Here is a 15,489-nt window from a genome sequence, read left to right on the forward strand (position 1 = left end):
TGTTTACACTGCTCTTAGTTTACTCAGTAGACTGAGTATGCAGAGCCTTTGGTGTGTGGCCTGACTATAGCACAGCAAGCTGGCCCACAACAACCTGGTTACATGCACAGATGCTTTTATGGAGGTAAAAAGGTAAAATATCTCTTATATCTCTATTGTTGGATTAATCATTAGTGAAACAAAATCTGGCAAAATGGTAAAGACAAGATAATAAGGACTATTTTAAATGTGGCCAAATATTCTTAAAATTGAATTAATGCTTCTTACTTCTTCATATATTGCCATGTACTGTCACATGTTAAGGCTGTTGTCTTAAACAGTTCTTGATTCTTTGTCGTTTAGCTATTTTCTCTAAACCCCGCCTCTGGTTACACATCCCAGCAATCACACTAAGTGCTGAGCCGAAGAGTAACCACACACACGCTTAGCCTCCCTGCGCTCATGCAGGGCACGGGTGGGCAGGGCCTTCCCGAAACGATGGATGGAAAACCCTCGTTTCACTCCAGCGATCTAGGTCAGCAGCAGGCAGTGATGGTGATGTCACCAGGAAACTGGGTAGAGCCTGCGGGGGCCAGAGAAGAGTGTGGAGCAGGGCACACACAGGGCGAGGAGCATGTCGCCAGGGCCATTTGGAAGGCTCCCGAGGAGCAGAGGCAGGTTGGGGATGAGGAGCAGGGTGGCTGTCCAACTGCCCTGGGGAAGGAGGCACTCCAGGAACCTGTGGGAGAAGATCAACAGGAGAGGAGGAAGGAGGTGGAGAAGGCTCCTAAGAGGAGGTGGGATGCTCTAGGGATGAGCAGAAAACAGGTGATCCGAGCAGATGGAGCTGCACCAGGTGTGTGTGTGTGTGTGTGTGTGTGTGTGTGTGTGTGTGTGTGTGTGTGTGTGTGTGTGTGTGTGTGTGTGCGTGCATGTACAGTGGAGGAGAAAGACTGTCATTAACTGGTTGTTCAGCAGTAGTTATTACCACAGCCCAGCCCAGGCCATATGTTAACAAGTCTCTTGAGATTCACATTGTCCTTCTTTGAGACCATGTTTACTGACAGTGCCCATTTCATTAATCAAATAACCAAAACTGTCCAACAGTAGACAAAGATGTGGCTGGCATTATAGCCAGGCTGTCCAGTGCAGTATTTAATTATTAATATGGATTTATTGTTGACTTATTATAATATCTGATTATGGCTTCAATTTAAATTAACCAAAGGTGTGTGTGTGTGTGTGTGTGTGTGTGTGTGTGTGTGTGTGTGTGTGTTTGTGTAACAATACCATTTTTCTGTTGTGTTTTTGCATGTGTGTCTGGTCAGGCTCCATCTGTTTGGCTGAGCACAGTCTGAGCAGGAGAGTGGAAATGAAGCAGCAGGTGCAGCCTCCACAGAGACAGAGAAACAAGGGCCCCAAAGAACCACGAGGTCCTGGACCCTTCTTCTTCTTCGGAGGACGGAACGGTGCCTCCATGTGAGTGATTGAGACTGGCCAGTCCTGGTGACTACTTTCAAAATTTAACACCTTACAGATATGACCTGGCAGAAATTAAAGTCATATGTGGATAAAAAGAATCTCCAAGCCTAAGTTGTTTTCTATTTAAATAAAGTATCTAGTACCATCTCTGTGGTAGAAAATCCTAACTGTATGCAATTAAAAAACAATTTTTTTTTTTGTTGATATTTTTAGAGTTGTTCAATACTGTGAGAGCCAAGGCTGGCAGCGTATTTATGACAAGACCCGTGAGGACTACAAACTGAAGTGGTGCGAACTGAAATCTTCACACAACTACTACAACTTCAGAGAAGGTGATTCCATGGTAACAGCAATTTCCTACAATGTCATTTCCTAAGCACCAGAGCCACCTAATTCTTATCCATTTAAATCACAACTCACACCGTTTCATTTATTGTTTTATGTATTTTTTTGTAAAAAAAAAAAATTCCCTCTCTTAAAGGAGAACAATTGGTATACCAGATCCCAAATAACAAAGTCCTGACCACTAAAATAGGCCTCCTCAACAGTCTACGAGAGTACGACCGGGTCCGCAGTAAGGTCGACCACAGACAAGAACTAAGGTCAAACACCACACAGTTAAAAAATATTTACAAAATTTTCAGAGAAATATATTAAATGTTGACCCTTTTCATACGTGGAGGCTCTAAAGAATTTAGAATTCATTGGAATTTTTTTTTATTTTTTTAGGAGATTGAAAATTGAGGACTTTTTCCCGGACACATTCCGCATGGATGTTAAAGATGAGAGGGAAGTTTTCTTTGCCCAGCAAGAGGGTAAACTTTGATTATGATCTAATTCAATTGCTCTGTGACCATGGTATACATTTACTATATATAAATTATGTATATATATATCACTACTAACAAATATATTAACATTTGTTAGTAACAACAGAAAAGAACTAGAACTAGAAGCTTTCAGCATATGCTTGACCATTTCACTTCAATGTCTGGCAAATGTGTTAAAATAATTAAAGGCTGCACAGAGCTGTTCCCACATAATGTGACATGTTCTGTTACTGATGTAGGATTCTGTCCTGGCAAAGGCAACATGTGGATATGCAAGCCAACAGGCTTGAACCAGGGACGAGGTATTTTCCTTCTGCAGACCCCTGAGGACATCACAGCCTTCAGAGCCAGAATACAGAACATAGCTGACAGCCTAACAAACAGGAAGATACCTTCTTGTATGCAACAGGCACAGATCGTTCAACGGTGTGCACGAATAGGCCTCCAGAATATGATATTCTAGGAAAAAACAATACTTTTAGAATATGTTAAAGCTAAAGTCAAATCCAGAATACTGTAACTGATTTCTTTTCAAGATTTACAGTTTTATACATTTAAAATAAAATTTTAAAAAATTAAAAGAAAAAAAAGAAAAGAAAAAAAAAAAGAACTGAAAAACTGTCTTGAATTTTTAAGGTACATCCAGAACCCCTTGCTCCTTAACGGCAAAAAATTTGATGTAAGATCATACTTTCTTATCGCCTGCACCTCACCATATATGGTGTTCTTTCGGCATGGTTACGTTCGACTAACCTGCGACCTCTACGACCCCAATTCCAACAACCTCTCTGCACACTTGACCAACCAAGTAAGGCCCCTGATGTTCATTTAATTTACTCCTGATTTTCTTGCCTTCATTTGTTCGGATACACACGGAACATACAGGAAATGCTTTCTCATGTCTAACAAAAAGGCTGTCTAAATTTTAAATGCAGTACATGCAGAAGAAGAACCCCTTGTACAGTATGCTAAAGGAAGAGACAGTCTGGTCCATGGAGCACTTCAATCTCTATGTTAATGAGACATTCATGGCGCCCAAAAGACTGCCGAGAGACTGGGTTTGGAGCGTATTTGCAGTAAGTTCTCTTTTCTTTGGCACGGTAAAACATGGAAAACAGGTTTTACATAATAAATGTTAATTCAATATTTACGGCTACCATAAATCCAGTATTTAGCTAGCTAGCATGATTAGTGCTCATCAAGGCATTTGGTCCATGTGTGAACTTATTTTATTGTACCTAACACATCCCATGTATGTAGCAGTGCTGCACTGGCATAAATTGTCTATGCATTCCGACTACTGTCATTCTTTATAATCTCAGTGTACTCTTTTGTTGGTATTGTAATAGAAAGTGACAGTATATCCACAATTTATTTATTTATTTTTTTTTAAAGACTAATTGTAGGATTTCTGATTACAACTTTAGACGCAATTCCACACTTGTTTCTGGATTGGGACATGATTAACCAACAGTTAAAGTAAGAAGACATGAGCAGTCTTTAAAGGGAATAGTAAGAAATAGTTTCAAGTTATTATGTGTAGGGATTGAGTCTCAGATGTGGATTTCCCTAAATGTGTCACATAATTCCATGTAACTGTAAATACAAATAATGTAAATGTAAATAATGTCTTCATGGTAAAATGTTAAATTTACAAAGTAATTCACAGTGTTGAAAAGATGTTGTTCAAGATGGGTTAACAACTTACAGGGATATTTTAATATTTTGTCTGGAATGGTGTGGCATGCCTGCTAGTTACACATGGAAACATTAGTCAATCATTAACATTAGACACGTAAAATAATTATTTGATTATGGTTTTCAGTAATACATGAATAACATTGTATCCTGCCCATATCCTGTATGTATCCTGTAAAACCAATTATAATGATATATACTGTGTTATTTGAAAAATATTTGAAAATTGTAAATGAGCCAAAAGATTTAAAGTTTTCATTAATGAGATTAAGGCAGGATTAGAGGCAAAGTTTAGCGCAGACGTATGTAGCTACAGTAATGATAGAATGGTGGGGAAAAATTGATGGAATTATATAAAATCTCGCTAAGGATGGTAATATTTTGTGTGTGCGTGCGTGCGTGCGTGTGTGTGTGTGTGTGTGTGTGTGTGTGTGTGTGTGTGTGTGTGTAATTTTATAGAAGCGAATGCAGCAGATCATGACACAGTGCTTTCTGGCAGTCAAAGCTAAGCTGGAATGTAAACTGGGCTACTTTGATCTGATTGGTTGTGATTTCTTGATTGATGAGAATTTCAAGGTGGGATACTCTATTTGCACCATGCATGGTCTACAGGTTTGTATATGTGGTTGCGGGACTGTACGCAGAGAAGCAGGCTTGCTAATCTCACGGAGAGTTTAACAGCAGGCTTGCAAAGACACAAGATATGAGTGACATTAACTTTGAAGTACTGCAAAAGTATTTTTGTAATGACTCTTATTTTCAGTGTTGCTGTGTTCGTCACTTATAGTCTAGATTTCAAACATTTGAATCATTTAAAAAAATGCTGTATTCTGAACTACAGCTTCTCCCTGCAGTACATTCTACATTTTACCTCTGCCAAGCAGTTGCCAGGCAACCCGTATACTTGCAGCAGTAAACATGTGGTCCCCAAGCCAAAGATACCAGGTTACTGGATCATTATGTATTCACATGTTTTTCATGCAACAACATGCCACTGTCAAGTGCTTCAGCCATGGAGTCATAACAGATCATTTTAAACAACCTGATATCTGGCGTTGTCATATGGACATGGTTTAAAATAGCTGTACAGAATTTAGAATGGAGAATCCACATTAAGCGACACTTTAATGTATATCCAGAAAGCTATCCCTCTTTAGGTAAATACATACTTACCTCCCTCTGCCCATGCCACTGATAAAGTGAGTGTGTATAAATGCAAATGTTTTTCTATGTCATAAGCTTTGTTACCTTAGAGAGATTATCAGATGATGTCAGGCATAATTGGTTTACTCAGTACACTGCATTTGATATAATGGGTTTTTCATGCGAGATGATCACACAAGGCCAGTGTGTGTGGGCAATGTGGCTTAACAGCCAACATCACATTTATGTAGCAATTCTGCCTGCTGCAAATATTTCATATTTAGATCAAACCAAATCAGGAAATAAGAAGAAATATCATCTCCATAATTCATGTTACACTTATGCCACACACCTTCTATCTAGCACCTAGAGTATGAGGTCAGGCAGGTGCCGCGAGTGGCTTTAGCAGAGTTTCAGCGAGCCGCTTTCTATAATTTCATCCATTGATCAGCATGTGACCGATATCTACTCGGCTGGGACAATGATGTGTGGAAATGTTTCGAAAATGTTCTGCTACTCAGTCTTGTTCTGCTACTCAGTCTTGTGTATCACAAGACTGAGTAGCAGAACATTTTCAAAGCATTTCCACACATTATTGTCCGAGTTGAGTAGACGTTGGTCATATGCAGATTGCTGAGTAGACATTGGTCATATGCAGATTATATATATATATATATATATAAAACCAACTGTCAATGAATAGATAAGAGGATGGCTATTTTTATGTGATTAGTATTTATGTGTATTTATGATTTATGTGATTAGTATTATAAAGTGGTTCATTAATGTATGTGTACTTAATAAGGACAGCAATAACTGTGCAGGGTTGTTGAGGTAAGCATGCCATCTAGTGGTTAGGACTTGATTAATGAACAGCAAAGCATACATTACACGTTTATGTATTGAGTAAAATATTCTTCAACGATTTTTCCCCATGTACTTTCAGCGCCACAATCATAATTCGGTAGTACAGTTGTCAGCATCATGAATGGTGCCCTCCTGTTCTATGCCTGTGTTATTTGTACAGAAGAGGGTGCATATATTTACAGGGCTTTTGTGTACAGGTGTGGCTGCTGGAGATGAACTGCAACCCTGCTCTTCATACCAACTGTGAAGTGCTTGAGGAGGTGGTGCCCAGAACTGTCACAGAAACTCTGGGTAAGGCCAGCCTAGTGTTTATGCATGTGTGTGAGTTTTTCTGTGCTCACTAATGTAGGACGATTTGACATATAACTGAACACATTTCAAGCTGTTATGGTAAAATACCACATCCTTCCTTTGCTTCCTTTGTTAGACCTTGCATTGGAGATCTTCAACAAATGCCATTGTGGGCTGAAGCTGTTGCCTCTGAGCAGCCAAAGAGAATTTCAGTTGCTGTATTGTGCTGAGAGCAAGAATGAGTCCATCAGCAGCCACAGGAGTAGAACAGCATGGCCCCGTGGGACAGCTTGCCCTAAGACCATGGCTCCGCACAGTGTGGTCAAGAGGAGCACTGTGGGCGCTAAAAGCACAGCTACCACAGATCGGCCCCCTCATCGTCCTGCACCTTTGACGTCAGCCTCTTTGTTCTGTTCCAGCCCACCTGCGGCGAAACATTCTGAGTCGAGACAAAATTTGACCAATGAGCACAATGCTTCCATTAGCACCAAAGAAATTCCAGCCAATCATACTGCGCCTTTTGCAGCAGGCCCCTCCCTCGCCTCGTCCTCCGGCCCACCCCTCCCTGGTGTCAGTGTTGGCGCACACGCGCAACAGCTTGTTGTGCCCTTTCCTAGGCAGGGCTCTGGAACAGAAGTCGTAACCCACAACAATCCCAGCACTAAAGCCTCAGAAATGAGCCGATGCCGCGCTAACAAAGGTGGCCCCAGACGCGTGGAGCTCCGTCTTAGCAAGTGCACATGGCCGCAGCCGGGTCTGACCTCTGACCTTAGAGTGAGACCAGAGCTGGCAACGTTAAAGGGCACCATCACATCCCATTTCCAATCCTGCACTGAGTGAAGCGTCCCACTTCAGCCGTGGGCTCAGGGCCCGAGTCAGACAGATAGACCTGAGAGAGGCATGGAGCTATTACCTCGAGTCACACCTGGCCCCTTCAGCTTCCTGTCAGCGTTTATGCTCAGAAAAACCAGGGACAGCCAAAGGCACTGAAGAGAAGAAAGAGAAGTAGACAGATGATGACAAACTGCATAGATCAGGTCATGTGATGTGTAAGACTATTATATGCGGGTCTCTTCCAGTACAAGAAGCAAAAAGCGAAAGCAGGGTTTATATCTGAACTGAAAATAACCAAAAGATTAAAAGCTTTGCATAAAGTCCAGTCTCACTGTTCATTTCTGCCATATATTTTTTAAATAGTGTAGAGGGCTAGATTCAACAAATGAAGAAAAAAACAGGACAGGTAGCAACATATCTAGCAGCATAACAACACATACAACATATCAATCACGGCTCAAATCACTCCACTCGTTTTCCTGTTCTACCTACTAACAAATATGCTGACACAAACACCTCATTCAACTGTCATGCAGTGCCAGTATCCTCATCACATACACAAAGTACACAACATTAAACACACCTCACACCCAACGCTCAATTGCAGTTTGATGTTGTGACTACTAGTGCTTATATATGGCTCCTCAACATGTAATCATCTTATCTGGGTATTACTTGAGCAGTGTTGCAGTCAATCTCAGTATCTCCACGGTGTGTCATGCTGGCTATAGTTAATAGTTGAATTTATATTGCCGGAGAAGAGAGGCACAGAGGCAGCAGACAGCTTAGGTCGAAACTGTTAAGAGTTCAGTGAGGAAGTTGGTTTGGCTGTAGCTGCGTCACTACTGAAACTGACAGGAAGGCACATAGCATGTGTTCTATGTGTGTCTGCTCCTCCTGACAGCTGCAGCTCTTACAATCAGATCATGCTGTCTTTTATTATCCTTCTTTTGCGCCTTCAAGGAAAGACTTAACCTAAACCCGACGTACACTACCGTGGTTTTTCCACGTTGTTTTGCTCTGCCACCCCAATCCAAGCCCCACTCCTCACACCTCCCTCCCGACCGTCCGGGGCTCGTGGCAGCGGTCGGGTCCAGGGCTGCAGGACAGGTGGACAGGGTGAGGCGAGTGGGACGCAGGGGCCAATGGCCCTCCGAGTGTAGCTGCCGGGGGAGGCACCCAGGGCACTGTGTGTGGAGACGAGGACAAGACGGTAGTGGAGACAGCGACTCTGGCAGACATGGGATGCTGTAGCTTGACTCCGAGATCCGCAGGCATTGACGACGTGGGCCCGGAAGAGCTCGAACTCCTGGAGATCGGCAGTGCAGGGTAAGAGGACTGCTTTGGTGTGTATTTCCTCAAATATAATAATGAAATCATTTTGGGCAGACGTGTGGCAGCATGTCTACCAACACAGTGCACTTCCTGTTTTCAGGACACTGTCTTTTGATAACTTATGACCTTCAAAGCCACCGAGGTCACCGAGAAATCTGTATAGATTTCTAAACAATGTCAGTGAAATATTTTGAATATTATGTGAGTGCATGAATCTGTCGTGAAATGGTTATAGTTTTGTAAGACAAGTAAAGTATTTATAAAGTCAAACCCAGGAAAATATCATACATGTAGAGCTTCTTTCATACACTACTAAACTGTTTGTTTAAACTATTTCCACCCTGACAAAAAAACAACACTGTTTCCTTTGCAAGGGTGGGAGCCATGCTGTTACAAAGCAAATTAGAGCCTCTTGCGCTATAATAAAGCAAACTAATACAGTAAGGCTAATTGACATAGTAAGGTGTTTCTGAGCAGTCGTGTGTCGCTCACAGGGCTGGGTGCCTCAGTCCTCTCATTAGGAAACTGCAGGGATTAGAGAGGCAGGTAATCAGGGCCTTAAAGACAGCACATGTCCAAACTTCCAGAGTGATGTGGATCAACCAGCAGCATCTTTACAAAGACTCCACACCCATCGGAATTGGACATACTAGTGGGAACACCAGTGTATCAGTATGTGTGGGCAGCATAGCTTTATTAGTGTAGGAGAACAATATTAGCACAGCGCTGGGGTTGTAGAACTGGTTGAATTAGCACTGGGGCTTAGACTACAGAGGAGAGACAATGAGTCCGTGATGACTCAGATGGCCAGTGTCTACCCCATCCTCACGTACCTCGTTAATCTGCTTATCGTTGGTGGGGGGAGGGGTTAGATGAGGACGTGACAGCAAATTAACAAATGGAGGAATTAACAGCACGTCAGGGAAGTGTTCTGAATTGAGAGCAAAATTCTCTTCTGGTTTATTACGCTGACGTTACATGGTCTCTACGGTAAGGCTGCATTGCTAGTGATGTGATACCTGCACTGCCAGAGACAAATTGAATAAAATTTGCATGGCACGATGCCTTACAGACACAGGCTCCTTTCAAAATGTCATCAAGCTAATTGTGCAGTAACACATTTCAATTCTCATAATCAGTGTTAGAATGTTGTAGAATTACTGCTGAGACATTGTACACAGGATCAAGACGAGGGTCAGCATTTCTAAGCGTTACTTTGTGTTTTCCAGGGTGTGGAGTCTAGGAGAAAGCAAGCAGAAGGTCACCACAAGGAACAAGACCAAGGAACCTCCTGAACGCTGTTCATCTGACAGGCAACCCAAGCAAGAGGTAGGCTTTGGCACAGGAGAGGAAGGAAATACAAAGTATACGCACATTGTTTTTTACATTAATTTGGAAACTAGCCCATTGGACTGTAGTTTAAAGTGCTGAGTTGCAGGGTGTTTCCCAAGCATAAAGATCTGATGATTATATTTCTCTCACTTAAGGTCCCACATCTGGCTTCTTCTACCTACTCTACTCAGAAAAGAAATTCGCAAGTATGGCTATGGTCATTAGTAAAGTTATGTAGCATGACAGGTATAAAATGTTTCTGCTAGCCAGGATGTATTCTGCTTCACCACAAAGATCCGGGCACTGAAGAAACAGACGTGATCTGTGCTGAATGCATTGTATATATAGACGTACAGACTAGCTGCCCAGACTTCCATTTGTTTAAAATGTGATAAAACACCAGCTCAAATTAAAGGGAAAAGTGATTTTCTGGATTTGTTGCCTGTAAGGTGGTACTGTGGGAACGCACCAGAGACGAGCTCCACCAAAGCTTGTACACTCATCCAATCAGAGAGTGGGAAGGCCAAGCACTACACAGTTTTGGAGACATCATCTACTCCTCACTCTTATCTTTATACAATGGCTCCACAAAGGTACTAGAAATGAGTGCACAAGTGTAACAAATGCATATGCCCATGTCAAGTAAACAATTTTATTTTAAACGTACAAATGCAAATGTCTATGCAACTAAATTACTCCACTAAAAGACATACAAGGTTTGCAACTGAAGGTCAATAAAATACTGTAAACACCAATATTTGTATATTCAATAAGAAACAGAAAAGGGGAGAAGCCTCTTTCATTTGACCGTCATACATCTCATGCTAGTCATTTCAGACATTTAAGGAACTGGTTGGTTGGTCTTCATGACCTCATTTAACCGTATGTTTGATGGCCTAGACGAATCGCATTTTCCACATCTATCCTTTTTTTCCCTCAACAGGTGATAAGTGAAAGGTATGTGGTCCTATTCTCCTTTCACTTATTAATCCTCGCTCTGGACAACTTGAACCAGAAGTTCATTTATGAGGTAATAGTGTCTGTGCACAAACCCAGTGAACAAGGTGCTGTAATGGCATCTGTCATCCCCTAGTTTGCACTCTCTCAGTTAAGCATGCCTGTCGGTGATCTCTGCAGGGCATCCTTCCTCTGTCTGCAATCCATGTGCAAGTGAATTCTCAAAAGGACTCCACTGCTCCACCCATGTTTGAGATTAGTGGTGAGTTTTATATTATGTGATACCAAGTTACCCCAAGTAGGGAAGGGGACATGCTACTAGACCATACTAGCTACTAGACCAGATTAGCTACTAGACCAGATTAGCTACTAGACCATACTAGCTACTAGACCAGATTGGCTACTAGACCAGATTAGCTACTAGACCATACTAGCTACTAGACCAGATTAGCTACTAGACCAGATTAGCTACTAGACCATACTAGCTACTAGACCAGATTAGTATGTGGTGGATGGTTAGTTAGTATTCAGAGAGACTGAAGAGGAGCTTCTTCCCACAGGCCATTCTGGCCCTGAATCAGGGAAACTGATAAACTGTGGGGACCGCCACCACCATGTAACTGTAAATATGTCAATTGTAAGATGGAACTGTACATTGTGTACATATATACATATCCATATATACATTGTACATTGTGTATATAAACATATTATACATATATTGTACACATATTGTCAATATATTTTTGTGTATAGATTTTTGTATATATATATATATTTTTTATTTTTTTTATTTTTTTTCCCCCCTATGCACCCCTGTTTGTTTCCTCAGTTTGGACAGAGCACTCTCAAACCATTTCACTGCGAGTTATACTGTGTATGACTATGTATGTGAAACTTGAAACAATTAGGATTTATTAATGGAATGATGAATTGACTGGATTCTGTTGTCTTACCTGCACAGGGACCATGGTGGACTCCAAGATCTTCATCTGCAACAGTGCAGTTGAGAGAAAGTGCTGGTTAGAGAAGATAGAGGACAGGATAGAGAAGTCTCAGAGACAACAGCTCAGTCTGTCTCACAGCGCACTCTCCTACCTGGTATACTCACGCTTTCTGAACTGCTTCTTGTGAATACAGCGACTGTTAATAACCACCTCATCCTTTACTCACTCAAGAAACTGAGCACCCAAAAATATGATGCGTATGCTTAGAAGTCAGGAAATACAATTATAATTATCGTGACTGATGCGTACAGTTGCGTGCACTGGAAAGTCCAAATGATTGCTAACTAGGATATTAGCAAAATGACTGCACAGGAAAGAAACTTCTCAAGAAAGCAGTACAATTTACTCATGAATCTACTTGACACAATTTAACTTGGCTAAAAATCACCGCCCTGATGGGAAGTGTTCCAAGATATTCAATATTATTCAAGATATTCAAGATATTCTTACTGCACCTTACATGCATGTACTTTTTTACAATTACACCAATTTAGGATTTGCGGTCTGTCATGTTCTTTGTCTTTAAAATAAGGATAAAAAGTCTAAACAAAACAATGACTATTTCTGCTTTTATAGCTGCCATGTGATGAGAGATGGAAGAAGGAGGAGCTGAAGAGGTACTTACTGAGGTCTCCCATCTGGCAGTGGGAGGGAACCTCCATCCACCACATGGGCCAACCTGCCTACCTCTCAGTGGTACACATCAGCAATATACAGAGAGAGGCACGTTTGAGACCGTCAAAAAAGTGCTTCAGTTTGCACCGCCCTGTTTCTTTAGAAACTCTGTGTGCTTTACTACAATTTTGAAGATATCTATCTATCTATCTATCTATCTATCTATCTATCTATCTATCTATCTATCTATCTATCTATCTATAGATAAAAAAGTGATAGATAGATAGATAGATAGATAGATAGATAGATAGATAGATAGATAGATAGATAGATAGATAGATAGATAGATAGATAGATAGATAGATAGATAGATAGATAGATAAACAAACATATGCCCATCTTTCGTAGGCAGAATTATGCAGGCCTTTAGCTAATGACTGGATTGGCTGTTGCAGGGATCCCAAGAGCGTCTGTTTTTGCTCTTCCCTCTGGACCTCCTGATCCTCTCTGTAGACCGTCAGCGGGTACATGTGAAGTATGAGGTAATAAGCTTTAGATAATCATGTAAAATAAATAAATAATTAATTAAATGGTGAGGCTACCTCAGAAATAACAGCATGGCATTAGCCATCTAAAGAAAGCAATTCATAAATTTGTGAAAATGGGGCTTATTGGCATTTTCCTGGGCATCCAAAACAAGACCTTGGTGCCATTTGAAATATAGTAAACCAGTTCCTAACTTGCATTGTTTATGTATGCTCTGCATTGACTCTATTTTGACTTCCCATAGTAGTAACTGATGGGAAATTATTCAGAAATGAGTCACTCCAAGTTGCTTTTCCTGCAGGGTCGTCTACCCAGAAAGAGCATCAGCGCTTTGGAAAGATCAGCCTTGCCTGGAAGACTCGAGTTTGAACTTACGGGTCTGTTTAATAACTGCCATGTGTAAACACTGGAGGCTGCACCATAAAGTAGCTTAATATTTAATAGATGTATGAAAAATATTAGTAGGTCAACATGAAAAGTATATAGACACACAAGACATCACATTTTAAAGCCACAACCTGTAAGAAATAATAGCAAGTTAATGCACACATACCACACAGCAAAATATTTTACAGAAATTCAAATTTTGCACTCAGTTCCCAGTAGTTTCTGCCTCTAACTTTGTTCAAGATCAGTTAACCACAATATTTGGCACCTGACACAAGAGCCTTGGATTGATTAGTGGAAATATACTGCAATTGTTCGTAAATCCTTGTGATTACCTATAATATTAATGTCAGACTTCCAGGGGACTTCAAGGAAATACTTTCACGATCACAGCAGTCGGTGGCAAAATACATTTCAAGTGTATTGCAACTGCAGCTGAACATGTCACAAGACCTCAGCCAGCTTGTCACAAACTGAGACCTTCGGTGCATCTCTTTGGAACAGCTCAGACAACTGCAATGTCTGCAGTACTCCCTAAAGGGTTAGGGCTGATAGCATTCCTTCTTCAAGAAGGGGCCTCAGAACTGCACTTGACTGAGGGTGTCGGTGCAGGCTTGCCCACGCCCCTACTGCTTGCTTCAGTGGACAGTGCTGGTTGGCTGGATCATAGACTGCCATTCAGTGGTAGAGCATCTATTCAGCATGAGGTTAACCTCTGTTCTTTTGTTCAGGCATTCCCTGCCCGTGGGTCGTGTTGAAGGGACCATGGTGCATTACAATGTTCCGTTTAGAAAAGAGCCCAGGAAACAGTGCAAGCGTTCATTGCACTTGGTTTATGTCAAGCTTTAACTGAATCAGCCAATTAGCAGCCAATACGCTATTCACATTAGAAGCTTCCTATAGATGTCTCAGGAGTCCAATTTCAATCACTTATGTGGCAGAACCGATGAGCTAGATCCAAGGACGTACCTTCTGAGTCGTCCTAAGAGTGCCAGCCATAAAGAGGTAGAGGATGGCTAACAAATTGTGCAAGGCTATAGTTTAACAGTACACCTACAAGATGTTTCTAATCAAGAGGAGGTTGAGTGCATACCCCTAACCCATCCACTGGTGAGGGTCATGGTGAATTTCTACACTGGGCTGTGTCCACATGCCTCCTTAGTAAACCCTCATATTAGCTTCTTCCTTCATTAGATGCCAAAGCAGTTTTCCAGTCTGAGTACTCAGGACCCTATGTGCTTCTTGTGCTTTAATACCCCTAAGATCACTTAGTTATCGAGTACTGCTAATGAGCTGATGAGTCAAAGCAGGCGTTCATTCATGGAAAAATGTAAAAATGTGTCCAGTATGGAGCCCCCAAGGCAGATGCTACTGTAGGAGGATAAGTATTTATGTTTTATTTTTGTTGACTTGTTCAGGGGAATTGATGGAACCTTTGCTGGTCTCATGTGCTTATCCAGAGGATTATCAGAGCTGGATTTTCCAGTTACAACAGGTACAAATGCTAACCTTCCTCATTTCAAACACACCGATGTCAATAGCAATGCAGCAAAACCAGATTAAACCACTAAGATCCTTTAGTAGTACTTTAATTTTGCAGATGAAAAGCATTATCATTTTGAATTTTTTTTCTTTTTTTCCTACCAAGCCTGAAAAGGTGAATCAAGTATTACCCAATCACGCATCTCCACCTCTCATACCAAGGAAGCACAGAAGCAGCAGGGAAGCATAATGTGGCTTGGTTTCCTGCCACAGGCTACAAGTGACATTGCTGACAATTGCCATTTAGGTCAATTGCGTTCTGATGACCTGGATGGTTGATTTAATGCGTATGTATAGTTTCTTGATAGTGCAAATATAGGCATACTGTACATAAATGCTCTTAGTCTTAAAATGCAATTAAGTGGACTGTTTAGATTTCAGCAGGATGTGTAAGTCCCAGTTCCTGTGGAATGTGTGTTCTTTCATTAAGTACCTGCCCACAGGCTTTCTACAAAGCTTTCTTGTCTCAAATATTGTCTCAAGTACAAAATGTCTGTCTGAGATGTAATAAATTACTGTAATTAGAGTAGCATTCCTGAGCCATAGCAGGTCTCCCTTGTCTTATTAACCACAACCCCTATTCTTTAAGTGTCGCTGCTCTGATTTAAAATGGTTGGAAACTGAGTGAAATCACTCGAGGTCTT

At 41.3% G+C, this 15,489-nt stretch overlaps 2 protein-coding genes across 5 annotated transcripts; both read left to right on the plus strand.

Moving 5' to 3' along the window:
* Positions 1–7,440, plus strand: ttll10 (tubulin tyrosine ligase-like family, member 10). 4 transcript variants are annotated; one of them, XM_081706867.1, is made up of 12 exons: positions 1–132; positions 343–835; positions 1,308–1,458; positions 1,675–1,793; positions 1,943–2,063; positions 2,191–2,276; positions 2,531–2,717; positions 2,928–3,099; positions 3,227–3,367; positions 4,449–4,565; positions 6,197–6,290; positions 6,427–7,440. In XM_081706867.1, exons 2-12 carry the CDS (start codon positions 442–444, stop codon positions 7,128–7,130), a joined length of 2,286 nt encoding a protein of 761 aa, XP_081562993.1. In that variant the 5' UTR covers positions 1–132; positions 343–441; the 3' UTR covers positions 7,131–7,440. The 4 variants fall into 4 exon arrangements, with proteins under 4 accessions (XP_081562993.1, XP_081562995.1, XP_081562994.1 ...); XM_081706868.1 differs by having other exon boundaries at positions 34–124; XM_081706869.1 differs by lacking the exon at positions 4,449–4,565 and having other exon boundaries at positions 6,427–7,439.
* Positions 7,441–7,968: 528 nt separating this feature from the next.
* LOC113580147 (putative pleckstrin homology domain-containing family N member 1) lies at positions 7,969–15,374 on the plus strand. Its single transcript, XM_027014506.3, has 12 exons — positions 7,969–8,453; positions 9,689–9,788; positions 9,947–9,997; positions 10,241–10,384; positions 10,735–10,821; positions 10,929–11,010; positions 11,713–11,849; positions 12,332–12,478; positions 12,826–12,912; positions 13,218–13,293; positions 14,722–14,798; positions 14,952–15,374. Exons 1-12 carry the CDS (start codon positions 8,365–8,367, stop codon positions 15,033–15,035), a joined length of 1,161 nt encoding a protein of 386 aa, XP_026870307.3. The 5' UTR covers positions 7,969–8,364; the 3' UTR covers positions 15,036–15,374.
* Positions 15,375–15,489: the final 115 nt, after the last annotated feature.

The sequence above is a fragment of the Electrophorus electricus genome, chromosome 24, assembly GCF_041902795.1.
Source record: "Electrophorus electricus isolate QZ-2024a chromosome 24, ASM4190279v1, whole genome shotgun sequence".
Taxonomy (NCBI): Eukaryota; Metazoa; Chordata; class Actinopteri; order Gymnotiformes; family Gymnotidae; genus Electrophorus; species Electrophorus electricus.